General features: G+C 33.8%; 2 protein-coding genes across 4 annotated transcripts; both read left to right on the forward strand.

Annotated features, from left to right (window-relative positions):
- The first annotated feature begins 1,323 nt into the window (after nucleotides 1-1,323).
- Nucleotides 1,324-7,128, forward strand: LOC114167666 (Sec23/Sec24 protein transport family protein). Of its 3 annotated transcripts, none has more exons than XM_028052808.2 (7): nucleotides 1,324-1,555; nucleotides 1,658-1,786; nucleotides 1,900-2,385; nucleotides 2,509-4,329; nucleotides 6,237-6,353; nucleotides 6,438-6,509; nucleotides 6,667-7,128. In XM_028052808.2, the coding sequence occupies exons 3-7, from the start codon at nucleotides 1,918-1,920 to the stop codon at nucleotides 6,802-6,804; spliced, it is 2,616 nt and encodes an 871-aa protein (XP_027908609.2). In that variant the 5' UTR covers nucleotides 1,324-1,555; nucleotides 1,658-1,786; nucleotides 1,900-1,917; the 3' UTR covers nucleotides 6,805-7,128. The 3 variants fall into 3 exon arrangements, with proteins under 3 accessions (XP_027908609.2, XP_085530618.1, XP_085530622.1); XM_085674496.1 differs by having other exon boundaries at nucleotides 1,334-1,555; nucleotides 1,658-1,722; XM_085674492.1 differs by having other exon boundaries at nucleotides 1,658-2,385.
- Nucleotides 7,129-8,184: 1,056 nt separating this feature from the next.
- LOC114192088 (Class II aaRS and biotin synthetases superfamily protein) lies at nucleotides 8,185-12,826 on the forward strand. The gene is made up of 13 exons (XM_028081670.2): nucleotides 8,185-8,362; nucleotides 8,447-8,511; nucleotides 8,594-8,679; nucleotides 8,835-8,927; nucleotides 9,102-9,218; nucleotides 9,600-9,787; nucleotides 10,402-10,468; nucleotides 10,807-10,929; nucleotides 11,007-11,159; nucleotides 11,243-11,527; nucleotides 11,616-11,834; nucleotides 12,306-12,399; nucleotides 12,572-12,826. The coding sequence occupies exons 2-13, from the start codon at nucleotides 8,469-8,471 to the stop codon at nucleotides 12,634-12,636; spliced, it is 1,533 nt and encodes a 510-aa protein (XP_027937471.2). The 5' UTR covers nucleotides 8,185-8,362; nucleotides 8,447-8,468; the 3' UTR covers nucleotides 12,637-12,826.
- Nucleotides 12,827-18,038: the final 5,212 nt, after the last annotated feature.

The following is an 18,038-nucleotide window of genomic DNA, read 5'->3' on the forward strand; positions in this document are numbered from 1 at the left end:
TATTAATTGAATAAGACTCACACTTGATCTCTATTTTATTCATGACAAAAACTTTTACTATTTAATTAATAAAAGAATATGTTTTTAGCCTTGTATTTTTTCAAAAGATTAAATTCAATTTACATTTTCAATTTGATAAATTAATTATTTATCTTTTAAACACATGCAAAATTAATATTTTTTAATACTTAAAATTGACTATAACAATTTTTATTATTGCAGAGTTGAAAAAAGAGAGTCAAGATCTCATTTTCTTAAAACTAATTAATTGATTTAAAATATAGAGATTAAAATTAAGTTTGTCCAAACTCATAAGACTAAAATCATATTTTCACTCAGTCTAATGATTATTTTCCTTTTTAATAAAAATGTTAAACAGAGTGCTCTTTGCTTATTTAAATAATTTATTTTTTAACTTGAGAATTTCAAATTTGATTTAATTACATATTTCCCAAAATCTTTAACTATTTTTTTACAGTCTTTTCAAGTACGTCGTTAAGGAAATTAAACATTACATATTATCTGTTTTAATTTGTATTAAAGTTTTTTTTAACATTTAATCCAATCAATAGGATGTTTAGAAAACAGAGTTTTAATTGTTTTTTATCCAATTCTTTTGAAAATTTTATTTTATAATTTATATAATAGTGATTTTATTTATTTAATTAATTACCCTATAAATAAAAAAACTCCTCAAAAATATTTTTCTAAATACCAGTATTATTCATCTTTTAAAATCTTATTAATAATTTTTCATTTTCAACTTGCGATTTAAGGAATGCAATGATAAAATAATTATTTAATTTTTCATATCAATATGAGCATTTTTAATGAAATTAACAAGATATTTTTTGTATCGATGTAATTATTTTAAAATTGTTTATTAGTAGATGATTAATAAAACTGTATAAATATTTAAATATTTTAATTTTTGGACAAAACCGACCGTAATATTTTCACTATAACAATGTACACAATTTTGTGTAAAACAAATATTTTGAGAATGTTTACATCTATATGAATCAATCATTATTAATCATTCAAATTATTTATTTTTTCATGTTTTTATGATGCCTACATTTTTAAAATATTAAGTTTTTTAATTTGATCAGTGATTCCATTTTTTATTCTTTCGGCACGTGTTTCATTGGGGGTAAAGGAATGTCATACTTAAGGTGTGTTCCAGCGTTGAAGGTAACGTGAGAAAGTCCTTGTGGAGGTTTTGTCGCAGGTAAGCGAGTAGCAATGTGCCAACAAGGAAAGGAACACGTAAGATGAAAAACCGAGGTTTCACTGCGTAGTAAGCGTTACTGTTTTTTTTTTTTTTTTTTCCTCTCGTGTGTGAAAAATCTCTAACGCCAACCCTCCCAATCCAAATCGAATTACGAACAAGGGGACATCACTTTATAACACAAAGAACAGCGTTTTTCTTAATCCCACTCGCGGGACTCGGAATTAGCAGGAAGAGTGCCCAAAAGTCAACAATTTCGATTCTTGCCCCTTTCATCATTAATTCTTCTTCTCATTCCCCCAACATTTATCGTCTCTCTCTCAGGTACGCAAATCCCACTTTCTTTAGTTCTGTTACACCAAATCTTGATCTCCATTCAAACCCTAACTCATTTCTTGAATTTGGGATCTGGTTGTTCCTCTGCAGAGGGGATCTACGACCAGCTGATGATGGATGGTTACTGGGTACCCTTTGGTTGAGTGTCTGAGCAGGTTAGGTAGAATTTAGTTGGGGAATTATTATTGTCCTGCGAGTGGAATAAGAATCTTGATTAGGGTCTGTTTGTTTTCTTGATTGTATTGATTTTTGTCAATTCAATTCTGGCTTTAGCACAGTATATTTTTTGAAGTCTGCTTCTTGATATTGTACCTGTGACTGTTTCTTGTTAGTGGCCTCCTTGATTTTCAATGGCTAACCCAACACAACCTAATGTTGGGTTCACCCCTGAGAGAGAGAGTGCAACCCCTGAGAAGAGTCCCATTCCGCTCCCACCTAATTTTGTACCGTCACCACCTGGTTTTCCTCCATCAAAACTGCCCTCACAGCAAGATCAACCTTCTTCCCGTTCCGTTAAAACCCCTAACGTTGTGTCACCGGCCAATGGGGTTGCCGCTGGCAGTTCTGTTCCTCACTTGAGCACCCCTCCTGGACCGCCTGTTTTTACGTCTCCGGTCCGTCCAGCTGCGGTTCCTTTTCGAACATCGCCTGCATCGCCTCAGCCTCATGCATTTTCTTCAGTTTCTTCTTTGCCAACGTCGTCATCGCCACTGCAATTTTCAAATGGATCGTTTGAGTTGCAGCATCAACTTTCTGATAGTATAGATGACAAGGTTCCCGTTGGAGAGTCATCATTTGTTCTTTTTTCAGCTCGTAAGGTATATATATATGTTCTGGTTTATTTTAATTCATAGTCAAGGTATAAAATTTTACAAGGCATCCATTTATTGTTCCAAAATTTTTTAACAGATATTAACTTTTCTGTTCTATTTGCTAAGTAGGTACTGAAACAGAAGAAACAAGCTAATGTGCCCAGTTTGGGTTTTGGGGCATTGGTCTCTCCTGGGAGGGAGGTTTCAATGGGCCCCCAGGTAATACAGCGTGATCCTCATCGTTGCCAAAGCTGTGGTGCTTATGCAAATATATATTGCAACATATTACTTGGATCAGGCCAGTGGCAGTGTGTTATATGTAGGAAATTGAATGGAAGTGATGGGGAGTATATTGCACATAGCAAGGAAGATCTACGCAGATTTCTGGAATTATCTTCAACCGTGTTTGATTATGCTCAAAATGAGAACAAGAGACCAGGTTTTGTACCAGTTTCTGATTCTAGAATGTCTGCACCAATTGTTCTTGTTATAGACGAATGTTTAGATGAACCTCACCTACACCATCTACAGAGTTCTTTGCATGCTTTTGTTGATTCTCTCTCGCCAACAACGAGATTAGGAATTATACTATATGGTCGGACTGTTTCGGTGTATGACCTTTCAGAAGAGTCAATGGCATCTGCTGATGTGCTACCTGGGGAGAAATCACCTAGTCAAGAATCTTTGAAAGCTTTAATTTATGGTACTGGCATATACTTGTCGCCAATGCATGCTTCACTGGCTGTAGCACATTCCATATTTTCATCATTGAGGGCATACAAGTTAAATATACCAGAAGCTTCTCGTGATCGGTGCCTAGGAACTGCTGTTGAGGTTGCTCTTGCTATTATTCAGGGCCCATCTGCCGATCTGTCCAGGGGGGTGGTCAAAAGGTCAGGGGGAAATAGTAGAATTATTGTCTGTGCTGGTGGACCGAACACTTATGGGCCTGGATCTGTCCCTCATTCTTTTAGTCATCCTAATTATCCTTACATGGAAAAGACTGCAATTAAGTGGATGGAAAATCTTGGTCGTGAGGCTCATCGGCACAATACTATAATTGATGTTTTATGTGCTGGAACTTGCCCTGTAAGAGTTCCTATCTTACATCCTCTTGCAAAAGCATCAGGTGGAGTTTTTGTTCTCCATGATGATTTTGGGGAAGCTTTTGGTGTTAATTTGCAAAGGGCATCTGCGAGATCAGCGGGGTCTCATGGTTTGTTAGAATTGCGTACATCAGATAATATTGTCATTACTCAAGTCATCGGCCCAGGGGAAGAGTCACATGTCGATACCCATGAGACATTTAAAAATGATACTGCCCTTTATATTCAAATGCTAAGTGTTGAGGAAACCCAAAGTTTCTCTCTCTCCATGGAAACCGAAGGAGATATTAAAAGTGATTTTGTCTTTTTCCAATTTGCAATTCAATATTCTAATGTGTATCAAGCTGATGTGTCGAGGGTCATTACTGTGAGGTTGCCAACAGTAGATAGTATTTCGGCATATCTTGAGAGTGTTCAGGACGAAGTGGCCTCTGTCCTCATTGCAAAAAGAACCCTGTTACGAGCCATAAACCATTCTGATGCAATTGATATGCGAACAACAATAGATGAAAGAATCAAGGATATTGCTCTAAAATTTGGTTCCCAATTACCCAAGTCAAAACTTCACAGCTTCCCGAAGGAGCTTGCTCTCTTACCAGAACTCCTTTTCCATCTCAGGAGAGGACCACTCTTGGGAAGCATTATTGGCCATGAAGATGAGAGGTCTGTGCTGAGGAATTTGTTTCTGAATGCATCCTTTGATCTATCACTCAGAATGGTAGCTCCCCGATGTTTAATGCACAGGGAGGGGGGAACTTTTGAGGAGTTACCAGCGTATGATCTTGCTATGCAGTCTGATGCTGCTGTTGTACTTGACCATGGCACTGATGTCTTCATTTGGTTGGTATGCCTCCTATTTCCCTTTTCTAGGCTGATATATTTTTAGTTGAAGGTGTGAAGCATTTACTTGTAAACTGTATCCTTTGTGTGCTTGTTGGGGGTGGTGGGTTGGGGGGGTAGGTTGTTATGGCACTTACCTCAGTCATTAAATTATTCATGCTGTTATTAAATTAGATTCATGTTAATGATGTGCAATAGCGAGTGATGCAATTGCACCGAGCCACATAGATTATCTGTCCATTGTTTTTCATAATTTTTCTTTATCTTCCTTTCCTGTCTTGTTTTTCTCCATTTTCCTCTGCTACAGGGCCACTGTTGCCAACAGCAGTTTGAGGCTGGTGGCCAGATGGCTAGCCAAGGTTGTGGCAACTGGTAATCCGTACTTGGGAAAAGGAAGCGTTCTTTTATTTTAAACCTCTTGACTAGATGGTGCATAACTGTTTTTGAATTTGATAGACAATTATGGAATGGGTTACAATCATTGGAATTTCTTCCTCGTTTTTTGTTAATTCTTCTGATTTTGATTTTTTTTATGATAAATGCTTGATGTTCCCATCACTAAAATTTCTTCTTTGCATGTTAACTTTTCTGACTTTGAATTCTTTTATGATAAATGCATTTTTTGTTTTAAGTCACATTATCACATGAGAAAGGCTAGCAAGACGCCCTCTGACACATTATTTTGAACACATTTTCTCTACTTTTTATTGAAATTTATTGAAACTTACGAAATTTATGGTTCCACTTATTTAGTGAGTCTCACACTTATGATTCTATAGTTTCTAATCAATTTTAACTAATTGTATGTAGTGTTGGGAATTTGTTGTTTACAATCCTCTTTATTATATTGTTGGTTGTTTATTTTGAATCTTTTTGTGATCTGGATTATATTAAAAAATGTGCTGTGTTGGAAATTACTATGGATATGCTGGTGTTGCTTTTTTATCCTCATGGTCTTTGTTCCCTCACAATTAAGGATTTAGTTATTTGTACTGTAACAGTTAAGGGGGGAGAGTTCTCTTAGCAACGAGGGTAGTTTAGGGTTGGGGTCTAAAATTTTTCATCTTTTTGATGCCTGAATGGGTTTGCTGTTGAAACATACCCTATATTTAAAGCCCATTTAAAGATATTCGTTTTTTACTTTGGTCTAAATTACACATTTGGTCTTTAGTTTTACCAAAATTTAGTTTTGGTCTTCCTGATTTCAATTGTAACAAAATGAGAAACCCAAGTATCGAAAACATAATAGGAATTAACAGGAAATACTAGTGGAACCCTCTATTTCCTTTCCCAAGCCTAAGGCTGAATTGTCGTCAATGACTGATTACCTACCTCCCACTCCACTCCTCTCTTTCTCTGTATAAAAGAATCCTATCTCCCAAACCACATGTCCCACCTTTTCCCCTTAATCACCTGCTGAACCAGTAATATTTCTTGTCCCTGGAATTATTGGACTCAAGGGACTCGTCACAAAACTCCTTTTGCTTATGAGGTGTCAAATTTGATTTGAGGAACCCTTTTTGTTGACTTCAGTAACATGGATGATTAGAGATGACATTGAACAATGCCTCATCAGCAAAAGTCTCTGTAGGGCAAGTACAACTTCAATTGGGGAAACACTGTTGTAGTTGAAACCGTGGATATTGAAGCTGAAATTGATAAAATTAATCAACCCAAAAATATTGAAGCTGAAATTGATAAAATTAATCAACCCAAAATATATCGATCCTATAATCTGTGATCATGAATATAATATTTCTACTAATGAATTATCTTGCAGTTCATATTTGACAGTTTTGTTTGCCTTGTCTCCAACTTCTTTCCCTGTTTAGAATTTTTATTTTCTTGTACTGTTTGTATTATCGTAATATATATATTTTTTATTTCTAAATATCGATGGATGGATCCTAGGGTGCCGAACTTGCAGCCGATGAAGGAAGAAGTGCTGCTGCTCTAGCCGCATGTAGGACATTGGCTGAAGAGCTGACTGAGTGCCGTTTTCCAGCTCCTCGCATCCTTGCATTTAAGGTTAATTTTCTTTATTGTCACCCCACCCAGTTTCATGTTCCTCTTATAAGAGAAACTATAACAATCAGTTTACATTTGAAACAGGAGGGTAGCTCCCAGGCTCGATTTTTTGTCTCTCGTCTCATCCCAGCGCACAAGGATCCTCCTTATGAGCAGGTAAACAGTACTACCACTTTATTCTTAATTCTGAGACCAAATAAATTGTTGGAAAAATGATTTTGTTGGGAAAAAGGCTTTGGCAGTGATATGTTGAAAAAAAAAGTCAACGACATTTCAAGATTGCTCCAAATCTCAAATTGTAATTTTTTTGCAGGAGGCAAGATTCCCACAACTGAGGTCGTTGACATCAGAACAGCGGACAAAGCTGAAAGCCAGTTTTGTTCATTTCGATGATCCTAGTTTTTGTGAATGGATGCGAAGCTTGAAAGTGGTGCCACCTCAACCAAGCTGATGATGGAGATCTAAAGGGTCTTTGGCGCTGCATCTTTCAACTCGTTGGTTATTCTTTGTTAAGTTGGTGAAGCCAAGTTTGTTTGCACGATCTGGGGAACACAATATGATCTTGCAGATGTCTCCCGAGACTCTCGCTTCATTGCCTCCTCCCATTCATTTTGTTCACTTCCGAGAAACCTCCAAAGAAGTTTTTTTTTTCTTTTTTTTTTGTTGGTTTGGGGCAGGGGTGAGGGATGACTGTGGCAGAGATTTTTTTTTCTCACAATTTACGGTTAAGATGTTACCATAGAGCAATAAAAGGATTTCTCGTTATTTATATTTATACCACCTGTTTTTGGAATGTTTTTCTTTTACCCGATTGTTTTAGATGATGTACAGTTGATTTTAATCTTAACTATGGAACATGAGTGAAATACGTCTTAGGATTAATTTTATTTGCAAATTTTGTTTTGAAATGTTATTCTGCGTGTGAAGAATTTATCTTGGTGACGATCACTAGCACGAGGACACAGTCTCTTAGGATGTTTAGAAATGTAATTTGGTTTATAAAACTGCTTATTGTGTCTTTCTGGGCAGGTGATATAATAACAATAAAGTTCATTATGGTATCAGTTTTATAGATCACGTGACAGTATGATTCAAATGAAAATAAAATTTTCATAGATATTACTGGTAACATCTTTCTTAATAGTATTTTCTAATGCTTTTCTTGATATTTTTTTCCTAGGACTAAATCCATGTAATTGATCTTTCTTGTTGTTTTTCATGTAGCATTATTTTTTGTGTGCAAACAGTATTTTAACTAATTTTTTGTCATTGCACCCTCTCCAATCATGTACTTTTTTTTAATGATTATGAGTATGTTTGAATAAAATTTATGAGTAGAAAAAATGAGATAACTTTATCTTTAAATTACAATTAGTCCATGTTTAGTAAAAACCTGTAATATTTATTTCTTTTAGGTATCTTATACTCATACGAAAGTTATATGTTATATTTAAACATTTTTTATTTTCATGTTATAGGATTCAGAAAGTTACAACCTAATAATAACTTTCCTGATTGAGAATATAACACGTAACTGTAAATATGCATTTTATTTTAATGTTGTTAACCCTTTACGTTTTTGTCAAACATGGTTAAATGTCTATATTTTTATATTGGTAAATGATGAATTTGTTCTTCAATTTTTTTTATGAAATAATTTAATTTAATTTCTTCTATCTTATGAAAACATGCTGATTATAAGAGAAGGGTGACTATTTATAATTATTTTAAAAAAAGGATGTTGAAATTTTTATAAATAAATATTTATAGTATAACGACTAAAATAAAGTAAAGACAGATAATAAAAGGGAAAAAATTTACTCAAACAAAGCAGACGTGACATCGAAGCTGCACAGTGAAGAGTAAAAAAAACATAGGAGTGTAAGAAATTAAAGAGTGCGTAGGGGCGCACAGCGGAACACTTTATCTGAAAGTGAAAACCCTAGGGTCAACCGTAGCGCCACAATCGCTCTCGCGCGTTTCGTTCGCCTTCGGCATCTTTGCAACAGGTAACTAGCAACTTGGATTTCAATCCCAATATAGCTTTCTGCTTCACTTCCTTATGTTAACATTTTTCTTTTTGGCCATGACAGGATCAGGTGCTCCTCCTTCACCATGGCGGGGACTGAAGCCAAAAAACCTTCGGCTAAGCAATCCGGTAATTCGCATTATTCATGCGTATTCGCATTTGTGTATCTGTATCTTCTTTCTTCTAATTGTGAGCCAACGAAGCCTTGCAGGTGGGAAGAAGAAGGAGGTGAAGAAGGAGACCGGCTTAGGTCTCACGCATCGGAAGGCGGAGAACTTCGGAGAGTGGTATTCTGAGGTATTTCGAGCCATTTAATGGCTTCTTTTTCTCGTTTTGTCCTGATCTGTGTTCGGTCAAAGCTGTTCGTTAATCCCGATCTAGTCTTGTTTCACTATTAACAATTTCGGCAGTGTGTAGTGTTGGTTGACTTTGGCTTTGGATTATTCTGACAGGTTGTTGTTAATGCTGAAATGATTGAATACTATGATATATCTGGTTGCTATATTTTGAGGCCTTGGTCAATGGCAATATGGGAGATCATGCAAGTGAGTTTCTTAATTCTTGTTTTGTTTTAGATGATGAGTGAGTGAATACATTTGTGTCGTGTCTGAAATTTCTTAGTGAATGAGTATTGGATTTCAAAATATGCATACGGCAGATTTGTTTCTTTTAGTCTTTCCATAGGTCAGAGTTGCTCTAATGTCTAAAATAATCTGCAGGAATTTTTCGATCCGGAAATAAAGAAAATGAAAATCAAGAACTGCTACTTCCCTTTGTTTGTGTCTCCTGGAGTTTTGCAAAAGGAGAAGGATCACGTTGAGGGTTTTGCCCCTGAGGTGAGAGTTTGTGAATTTGTTGGCCATGTAATGTTGATTAATCAAGGAGTTGTATTAATTTTTTTTTTAACTTCGGAATATTGTTCGTGAATATCGGGAAGATTGATTTAGTTGTATTTAGCATTCTTAAATCAAAGTTTTGTTCAGTAGTCTGGGACTTTCTTGATCTGGGGGGCATGCTATACACTGGATTGTGATGTACATGAAAAGAAAAGTAGTTTTGCGAAGTTTGTTTCGTTTAGCTAATGTCAGTTTCATGTGTTGAAATGGATATTTATTACGACTTGCAGTATGATTATCTATATAACTTCATTTCCTTCCAGAAGGACTATTTATTCTGAGAACATAAGTACTTGTCTGATTGTCTTACTCATGCATCAGGTTGCTTGGGTAACAAAGTCTGGGGAATCTGAATTAGAAATTCCTATTGCTATTCGTCCAACTAGTGAAACTGTCATGTATCCCTACTACTCTAAGTGGATAAGGGGACATCGTGACTTACCTTTGAAACTTAATCAGTGGTGTAATGTTGTTAGATGGGAGTTCAGCAATCCCACACCATTCATCAGGTAGTGAATAGTTTTTTCTTTTCTCCACCTTTTTTTCTTATGGGCCATGGTATATATTGATTTGTTGGCTGGTATTTATACAATAAACAATTTCAAACTTAAATTAGAGGCTTCAAATTTTGGAATACTCAGCCGCTGTATATCTCTTGCACTATTCCTTAAATTTTTGCTTGTTTTATTTGTGAATGGATGTTCCCCTAGTGGTGATTATGGTGAATTGGTCTTAGGGAGGCATGCTTCTAATTTATCTTTTGGTTTTTTATCTTAAATTTGCAAGAAATGGCATCTATTTTATGTTAAATATCTTATCATTTACATATAGAGGGTGAGCCTTGGTCTCTGACCAAGTGGTCATGTGTGAAGTCCAGGGAGCCTTATGCACTAGGTTTCTCTGTTAAACTGAGGGACTAGGTCAAATGACATTCACTTCTGTAAACCGAGGCAAGTTAGCTTTCTCCCAGATACACCAAGTGGGAGCCTTATGCACTAGGTCTCCCTTATTAAATATCAGATAGTTAATATTGTTTCACATACGTGCTGTCATGTAACCTAGTTCATAATTTTTAACTTCTTTCTGGTCTATTGCGTGGGGCTTATAAGAGTTCTGATTGCAGGAGTCGTGAGTTTCTTTGGCAAGAAGGGCACACTGCTTTTGCAACAAAGGAGGAGGCTGATGCAGAGGTATGGCACCAAACAGTTATTTTAGGAATTTTCCTTTTTGGTCACATTGTTCAACCTGCGTCAGTTGTCATCTTTTGTCCTTGCATACTTATTGAAGAGTTGTTAAGCCCTGCTCTCATCTTTTTCTATATAAGTTCCCTTTTAAATAAGATCTATAAACCATGTCACTATGTTCCCTTTCTTGGTGTTCTAATAGTAGATAAATTAGTTATGCATTTTCTTTTTGCTTCTGTTGCACACTATATGCACATTATTCTGTATTCTCCTCCACCTAAGCATGTAAATTTCCTATCTTTTAGATATTTTTCCCAAACTATTCTAAACTAGTACTTTTTCAGGTTCTTGACATTCTGGAATTATATAGGCGTATATATGAAGAGTATTTGGCAGTTCCTGTCATAAAGGGTAAGAAAAGTGAGCTTGAGAAGTTTGCTGGTGGGCTTTACACTACCAGTGTTGAGGTACACATCTGACATTCTTTGCATGATGTTATTTTAGTGGTGTAAGCTTTTTATAAAATTTTGATTTATTTTGCTAGGCATTTATTCCAAACACTGGCCGTGGTATACAAGGTGCAACTTCTCATTGTCTGGGCCAAAACTTTGCTAAAATGTTTGAGATAAACTTTGAAAATGAAAAGGGAGAGAAAGCAATGGTGTGGCAGAACTCATGGGCCTATAGTACTCGAACTGTAAGCTTTGATCTCTGGAATATACATGCATTGGAGGATTCCTCCACATCATTTTTGTATTTTAATTTTTTATTTTCTTACAGATTGGGGTCATGGTGATGGTTCATGGTGATGACAAGGGATTGGTACTGCCTCCTAAAGTAGCATCAGTACAAGTCATTGTGATTCCTGTGCCTTACAAAGATGCTAATACTCAAGGAATCTTTGATGCCTGTTCTGAAACTGTGAATACATTGTCTGAAGCTGGTATTCGTGCTGAGTCGGATTTTAGAGATAATTATTCCCCGGGATGGAAGTATTCTCACTGGGAAATGAAAGGTGTTCCTCTAAGAATTGAAATTGGGCCAAAAGATTTAGCAAATAAGCAGGTATTCAACTTTCTCCTCCTGTTACATCAATCCTTGTACATTGCTGGTTTTTCAGTGAACACCAAATAAGTCTCAGGATTTTGCATAGGTTCGTGCGGTTCGACGTGATAATGGAGCAAAGATAGACATCGCTAGTGCTGATTTGGCTGTTGAAATAAAAAAGTTGCTTGATAATATTCAGCAGAACTTGTTTGAGGTTGCAAAACAAAAACGAGATGAATGCATTCAAATCATACACACTTGGGATGATTTTGTGCAAGCTTTGAACCAAAGAAAAATGATCTTAGCTCCATGGTGTGATGAGGAGGTACGAATTGTGTTTTTCTCAAATATAATGTTCCTGGTGTCTGGATCTGATTTTATTTTCAATGAATTTCGTTGTTTGAGTTTTGGGGTAGTGTCACTCTTTTAATGAGGTCAATCACAGTTTATTGAAACTGTTATTACGGGTTAGTAAACCAATACTTTCTATTTTAAAACTTCCAGTCTTTTGGCTACTGTAGAAGGTCTTTTGTCATTGTAAGATTAGCGAAATATGAGCATTTGTCGGTGTCAACCTTAAAGAAGTTACACTTTATAATTTATTTCTAGCTTGCTCTTTGCTAGCTAGAATAACATCTTAAAATCCAAATAGAATTGAACTGCTCGTGTTATCAAATTATGTCCTCTTGAAGAACTGGTGTTGGTTTGATGTTATATAAGCTCCATTTTTTATTGTATATTTTTCATGGCATAGTTGTATTATGTGTAATAGTTTTTTTTATCTGTAATGCTTCAGGAGGTGGAGGCGGATGTCAAAGCAAGAACAAAGGGTGAGATGGGAGCAGCCAAAACTCTTTGCAGCCCCTTTGATCAGCCAGAACTCCCAGAAGGTATAATCTTGTCCTTATGCAGGTGTTATTATTTTTTAATGCAACAGTGTTTGAAAACTATAAGCAGACTCTGATTCTGTATGAATTCACTATCTACTAATGTTTTATGTCTGTTATGTAATATCATCACGATTAATATTTGTGTTGCTTATTTATCGTGGTTGGTTTACAGGCACCAAGTGCTTTGCGTCTGGAAAGCCTGCAACAAAGTGGACATACTGGGGCAGAAGTTACTAGCCTACTGGCTCTTTCGTGGTATTATATGAAGCTAGTTTATCATTTAATGGTTCCTTGTACTGATTTGTGGATCACACAATTAGTTTTGTTTTCTTGGTTATCTTTTCAACAGATAGTTTTACTTTGATTTTTATATGGCACAATATTTATTTTGGTTTAAAGAATGAGTGTTACTTTTGTTGTCGTTCAATTATTATTGGGGGCATATTGGGCTCTTCGTTGGGATGACTCAATTATTTTGGCATAAAATGATACTCAATTATACACTTCAGTTGCGGCAGGTTTGTATGAAATGGGACGGAATATTTATTGAACAGATTGTATAATGACGAGGAAGAAAGTAATGGATGTTCGACCGTTTAAAGAGGTTTTGTAAGCACATTTATGCTAAAAAAATATACTAATAATTGAATTATTAAGTTATATGATGTAGTGAGCTGGAATTTACTATTTAAATGAGGATATATTGTCTCGTAGGATCATTATTAATATCTTGATGTAATACCCTCCTAAAAGTTCAATTATTAGGTTGTATGATGTGGTGAGCTGGAATTGACTATTGACATCCCTACATGTGGTTAATTTCTAGTCTGCTAGTTATCGTTTCAAGCTTCGGTCCTTACTGAGATTAAAATAACAGTTTAAAGATATAACGAAAATGTGAAGTGAAATTTATATTATGTATTTGAAGGTAAATAAAAAATGCATGTAGATGGCAACAGTTTTATGATGAAGAAACCACCCTACATTTTTTCTACATAACACAACCTATAAATACCCCCATGACATGATAACCTTGACTATAGGCATGCATTACTCATACATAATTTTGTTCCTGAGTGTTAAGAGTCTTTACGGGCACGTCTTTCCCTACTTCAACACGTGAAAGAAATTTCTTTGAAGTTTAAGCTAAGAAAACTCTTACTTAAAAACTCACACAGTGAAAAACACTTCTGTAAAATATAGACATTTCTTCTTGCTATAAATTTCTCCATATCTATGTTTGTACATCTCATTGTGCTATGTTCTCAAAAACTACTTTGCACGTCAAACATCCCATTTCAATTTGGCCATGTAACAGTTTAATTCATTGTGTGATAGGCTGAAATAATAAATGTAAAATGAAATGCAGGCAACTCATTTCCTTGCATGTATTTTATTATTATTGCATGCATTTATACAGTTTTTTTTTTTTTACATAAATTTTATCAAAATTTAACTTCATTTCTTACATCATGATAAATCCCTTTAATGGCTTGAACATAAATCTAACCAAAATTTATAAAATGACATTGTACTAAATAAATATAAAAGAACCTCTGCAAACATACCTGTAAATAGACCAACATATGCGGTGGTTGTTCTGTGTCCGTCATACATTGCATGTGGTTTGGTAGGGTTGTCTGCGGGTTTAAATGAAAATGTTAAAAACATCTGAAAAAAAAACTAAAAAACTAGAAAATTATATAAAAAACCAACAATGAATAACTCACATATTCAAACATATCAAATGGTTTCAACTATCTTAATTATGTTGCCAAAAGCATTTAATAAGTTTTATTCTTAAACTGTTGTGCTGGTTAAAATAGGTTGATACATTAACTCCAAACCAAACGACTTTGACCCGAAAGAAAAGTGAAGTTGTATACACCGATATTCATACGAGCTCATTCCAATTGGTTTCAGTCTTCACAGATTGTAAATAAAAAACCACAGTTCACAGATCATAACCCAAATTTCACAAGGAATCAAGTGAAAGCTTCATTGTATTTTGCTGCTTTTATCACGAAAACCGAACTAATGAATATAGTCAGAGTCAAATCCAATGTCTGCAATTTTGAACACAGCAAGAAGAAGTTTTCTTGTAATGTGGATGAAGGCTCTTTATTATTTGTGTCAAACATCAAGGACATTTCTTTATACATCTAAACATAGCAGATTATTTGTCAGCCATCTCGGGTTACAGTCAGAAGCTGCAAGTACAGAAATCCAACATAACTTTGGATATAAATAATTAATGTCTCTTCAGGACTGAATAAAAACACCGGAACAAGACATTTATTACTTCTGTTATCGCAACAGTAGTTGCATATGTTCTGTGCTTTATGTTTTCCTAACTTGGTCCTCCTCACACAGCAAAAATAAATGCAGTGCAACCAATATGCTATCAAAATTACGTACGAGTACTTGTATATGCAGTGTTCAAATTTGAATGGTGATTAATAACTAAAATATTTAACTTTGTCTTCATCACTTTTAGGAATAGATTTATAGGGATGTATTTTGCATGTTATGAAAAAATGATTTTAAAATCAACCGTTCAATCAATATCTTTTACATGTTTTAAATCAAAATAAATTTAATCATTTAGATCAATTTTTCTTACTCAAAATGTCTTGTCCTTCCACTAAAACACTATATATAAGGATTAGAGACCTAAAAACTGAATTATCTGAAAATATTTAATTTAACTATAATTTTATTTATATATTATTACATATAATTTTTTAAAAGTTGTATATATGTAAGAAAAATCATTTTATTCATCACACACAATTTTTGGCTTTGAGGGTAATCATGAATAAAGTGCCTACAAAGATAAATCTGAGGAGGAGAGGTGTATAATTAACTGATGTTTCTTGTGTATTTTGTGGGCTAGAAGAAGAGACTAATACACACTTATTCCTCACTTACAATGTAACAAAAAAGATTTGGAACATGTGTAACAGGTGGGTGGAAGTGAGTACGGCACTTCATAATCAACTTATAGCTCATTTCCAACAATTTGATGTATTGACCCTTAATAGTAAGGGAAATAAGTTATGGAAGGGTGTTTGGGTTTCAATTATAAGGAACATATGGGATCATAGGAATAAAATTGTGTTTAGGCAAGGGAAAGTAGATGTAGAAGAAATATTTACTATGACACAATTAAATGTTTGTGCTTGGATAAAGTATAAAATTGATAAGGTTAATTTCTCTTATTCAGACTGGATTCTTTGTCCAATTCAGTGTATCCATTCTGTTATTTAGAAACATAATCACAACCATAATGCCTATGAGGAAGCAAGAAATGTGATTCAGGTGCTTCGTCTTTTCTCAAGACATCCTAACCATGTCAGGTTTTTAGTCTGGTGCTCGTTTTGTCTGTGCAGGAAATCAGGGAAGATTTGTCTCATGCAACCCTTATCATATTTAGAGGCAACTTGGAAATACCAAGATCAAATGCAGAACAAATGTGTATCATTAAATGAATATTAAGGATTGAACAATGTATTATGGATTTGTTAGAGTATGATGTTTGACTACAAATCCAAACTTTAGATCTGATGTAGCTTTGTAGTCACTCTGTATAAAGAATTAACTGAATTTTGTTAAGTTTAAATATACGATGTTTACAATAAATAAATACTTTTATAATAAAAAAACACAATCAAAAAATTTATAATCTTTTATATATATATATATATATAATTCTTTGCTGATAAAAAAAAAAAACACACTAGCTATCATAATTTTTGTAATTCATCGAAAGATATAAATCGTTGATGGATATGGATCATCTGTACCTCTGTAACCTGATATGATCTCTTCTCTCAAGAAAATACTATTTTCATACGACAAGTTTTCTCCACAATACGACAAAAATTTCCCCTTAGATACGACAAGATTTTACCTTTGCTTTATTAGATCATTAGTGTGCAGTGTGGTAATGTCCATCAAAAGCTAGCTGTGATTCTGTAACATTTTCAGAAGTGAGGAAGAATTAATGAAAATATATATTGTGCGAGAAGACAAATGTCTTTGGATCCAAGTACCCTCATTGAAATTCTTTACTTAATTATTAGTATAATCAAAATAATTAAGACTAATAAATTAATTAACACATTCATGAATAACTAATAACTTTTTATATCATATTTTTAGTATAAAATATTTATAAAATTGTTATATTGTTTTTTTCATTACACAATTACTTTTACTTATTTCTATGTTAATTTAGTCTATGAGAGTAAATAATTATTTTCACTTATATTTATTCAATAATAAAATTTAAAGCAATAATGTACAAGTAATTATTCTCTTCTGAACCGTTTGTCGTTCAGTGTAAAAATACGACAACGATTAAGTTAGAATACACCGCTTCGATAACAATTAGGTTAAAATAGGTTAAAATATGTCACTTCGTGATGTAACCTTACAATGATAATAATACAATAAATAGTTAATAGTTATATCATTGTATGACTCAAAAGGTATCACACAGATAAAATGACCTTGTCAAAATGTTTGTTTAATACTGCAGAAGTATTAAAAGAATAAAATTTAACACATGGGTGGATAAAAACCACAAAAGAATCAAACAAACATTTAAATGATAAAATCCATAGATTAATAAGAAGAGGAAAAAACCATTTAATAAAATTGAAATTATGTTTAAGTGAATTCTTAGAATAATTTAACTATTTTCTGGGATCTTACTACTGAAATTTAAATTTTATATATTAAACAATTTTTTAGACATTGAATTGTTTCAGTTGCTTTCACAAATGCACAAATTTGAACAGAAGTTAATGGTGGTTTAATGTAATTCTTAATTATTATAATTCTAAGTCCAATTCATATCCTATCATGATTTCAAGATATATCTAATTATCTATGTTGCAAAACCTCAGGCATTGGATTTCAGACATGATTGGAATATGTCGGATTTTGGTTAATTTTGTCATTAATCAGAGTAACAACACATGTAATGTGTATCTCAGTCAAATCTTAAGTAACAAATTACGCAAAGCACAAACACTATACTAAGACTAATGATGTTGCACAAAACATGTTGAGTACTAGTGTTATTATTTTTTTTTTCTTTACATAATACAAGGAACCACAATCAACTTTATAGGGGAAGGTAAGTTCATGCAAATAATATTAAATACACCTAGTTATGCTACCATGCAAAACTTTGTTCAATTTTACAGTCAGAGTTTAGCATATAAAAGATAAATGAACTCCCCTATTATTCCAAAACCCATTATAATGTATCCACAATTTACTTAATTTTAAGGAATTAAATATTAAACAATTACTTATTAAAAGATTATTCCCAATAAAGAAATTATTTTTGGTTAATTTTTCAACTATATAAACATCTTATCTTAAGAATGAGACGGTAACTCTGTCGTCATTTATGTTAGGTTTAATTAATTATATTGTTATAAGGTAAAGGAATATAAAATGTATTTTTAAGCATAACTACCATCATCATATACCATACATTAAAGAATAGGGATCAGGCCAATTATAGAATAGTTTTCAACAACAACAATAACCTAATGCACAAGTTGGCATTATGATAATGGTCTTCTAATATTAAAAACTATTTTAGTCAACTGTCTAGAAAA

This window comes from Vigna unguiculata, chromosome 1 (assembly GCF_037176805.1).
Source record: "Vigna unguiculata cultivar grain cowpea cultivar isolate G323 ecotype 2 chromosome 1, ASM3717680v1, whole genome shotgun sequence".
NCBI lineage: Eukaryota > Viridiplantae > Streptophyta > Magnoliopsida > Fabales > Fabaceae > Vigna > Vigna unguiculata.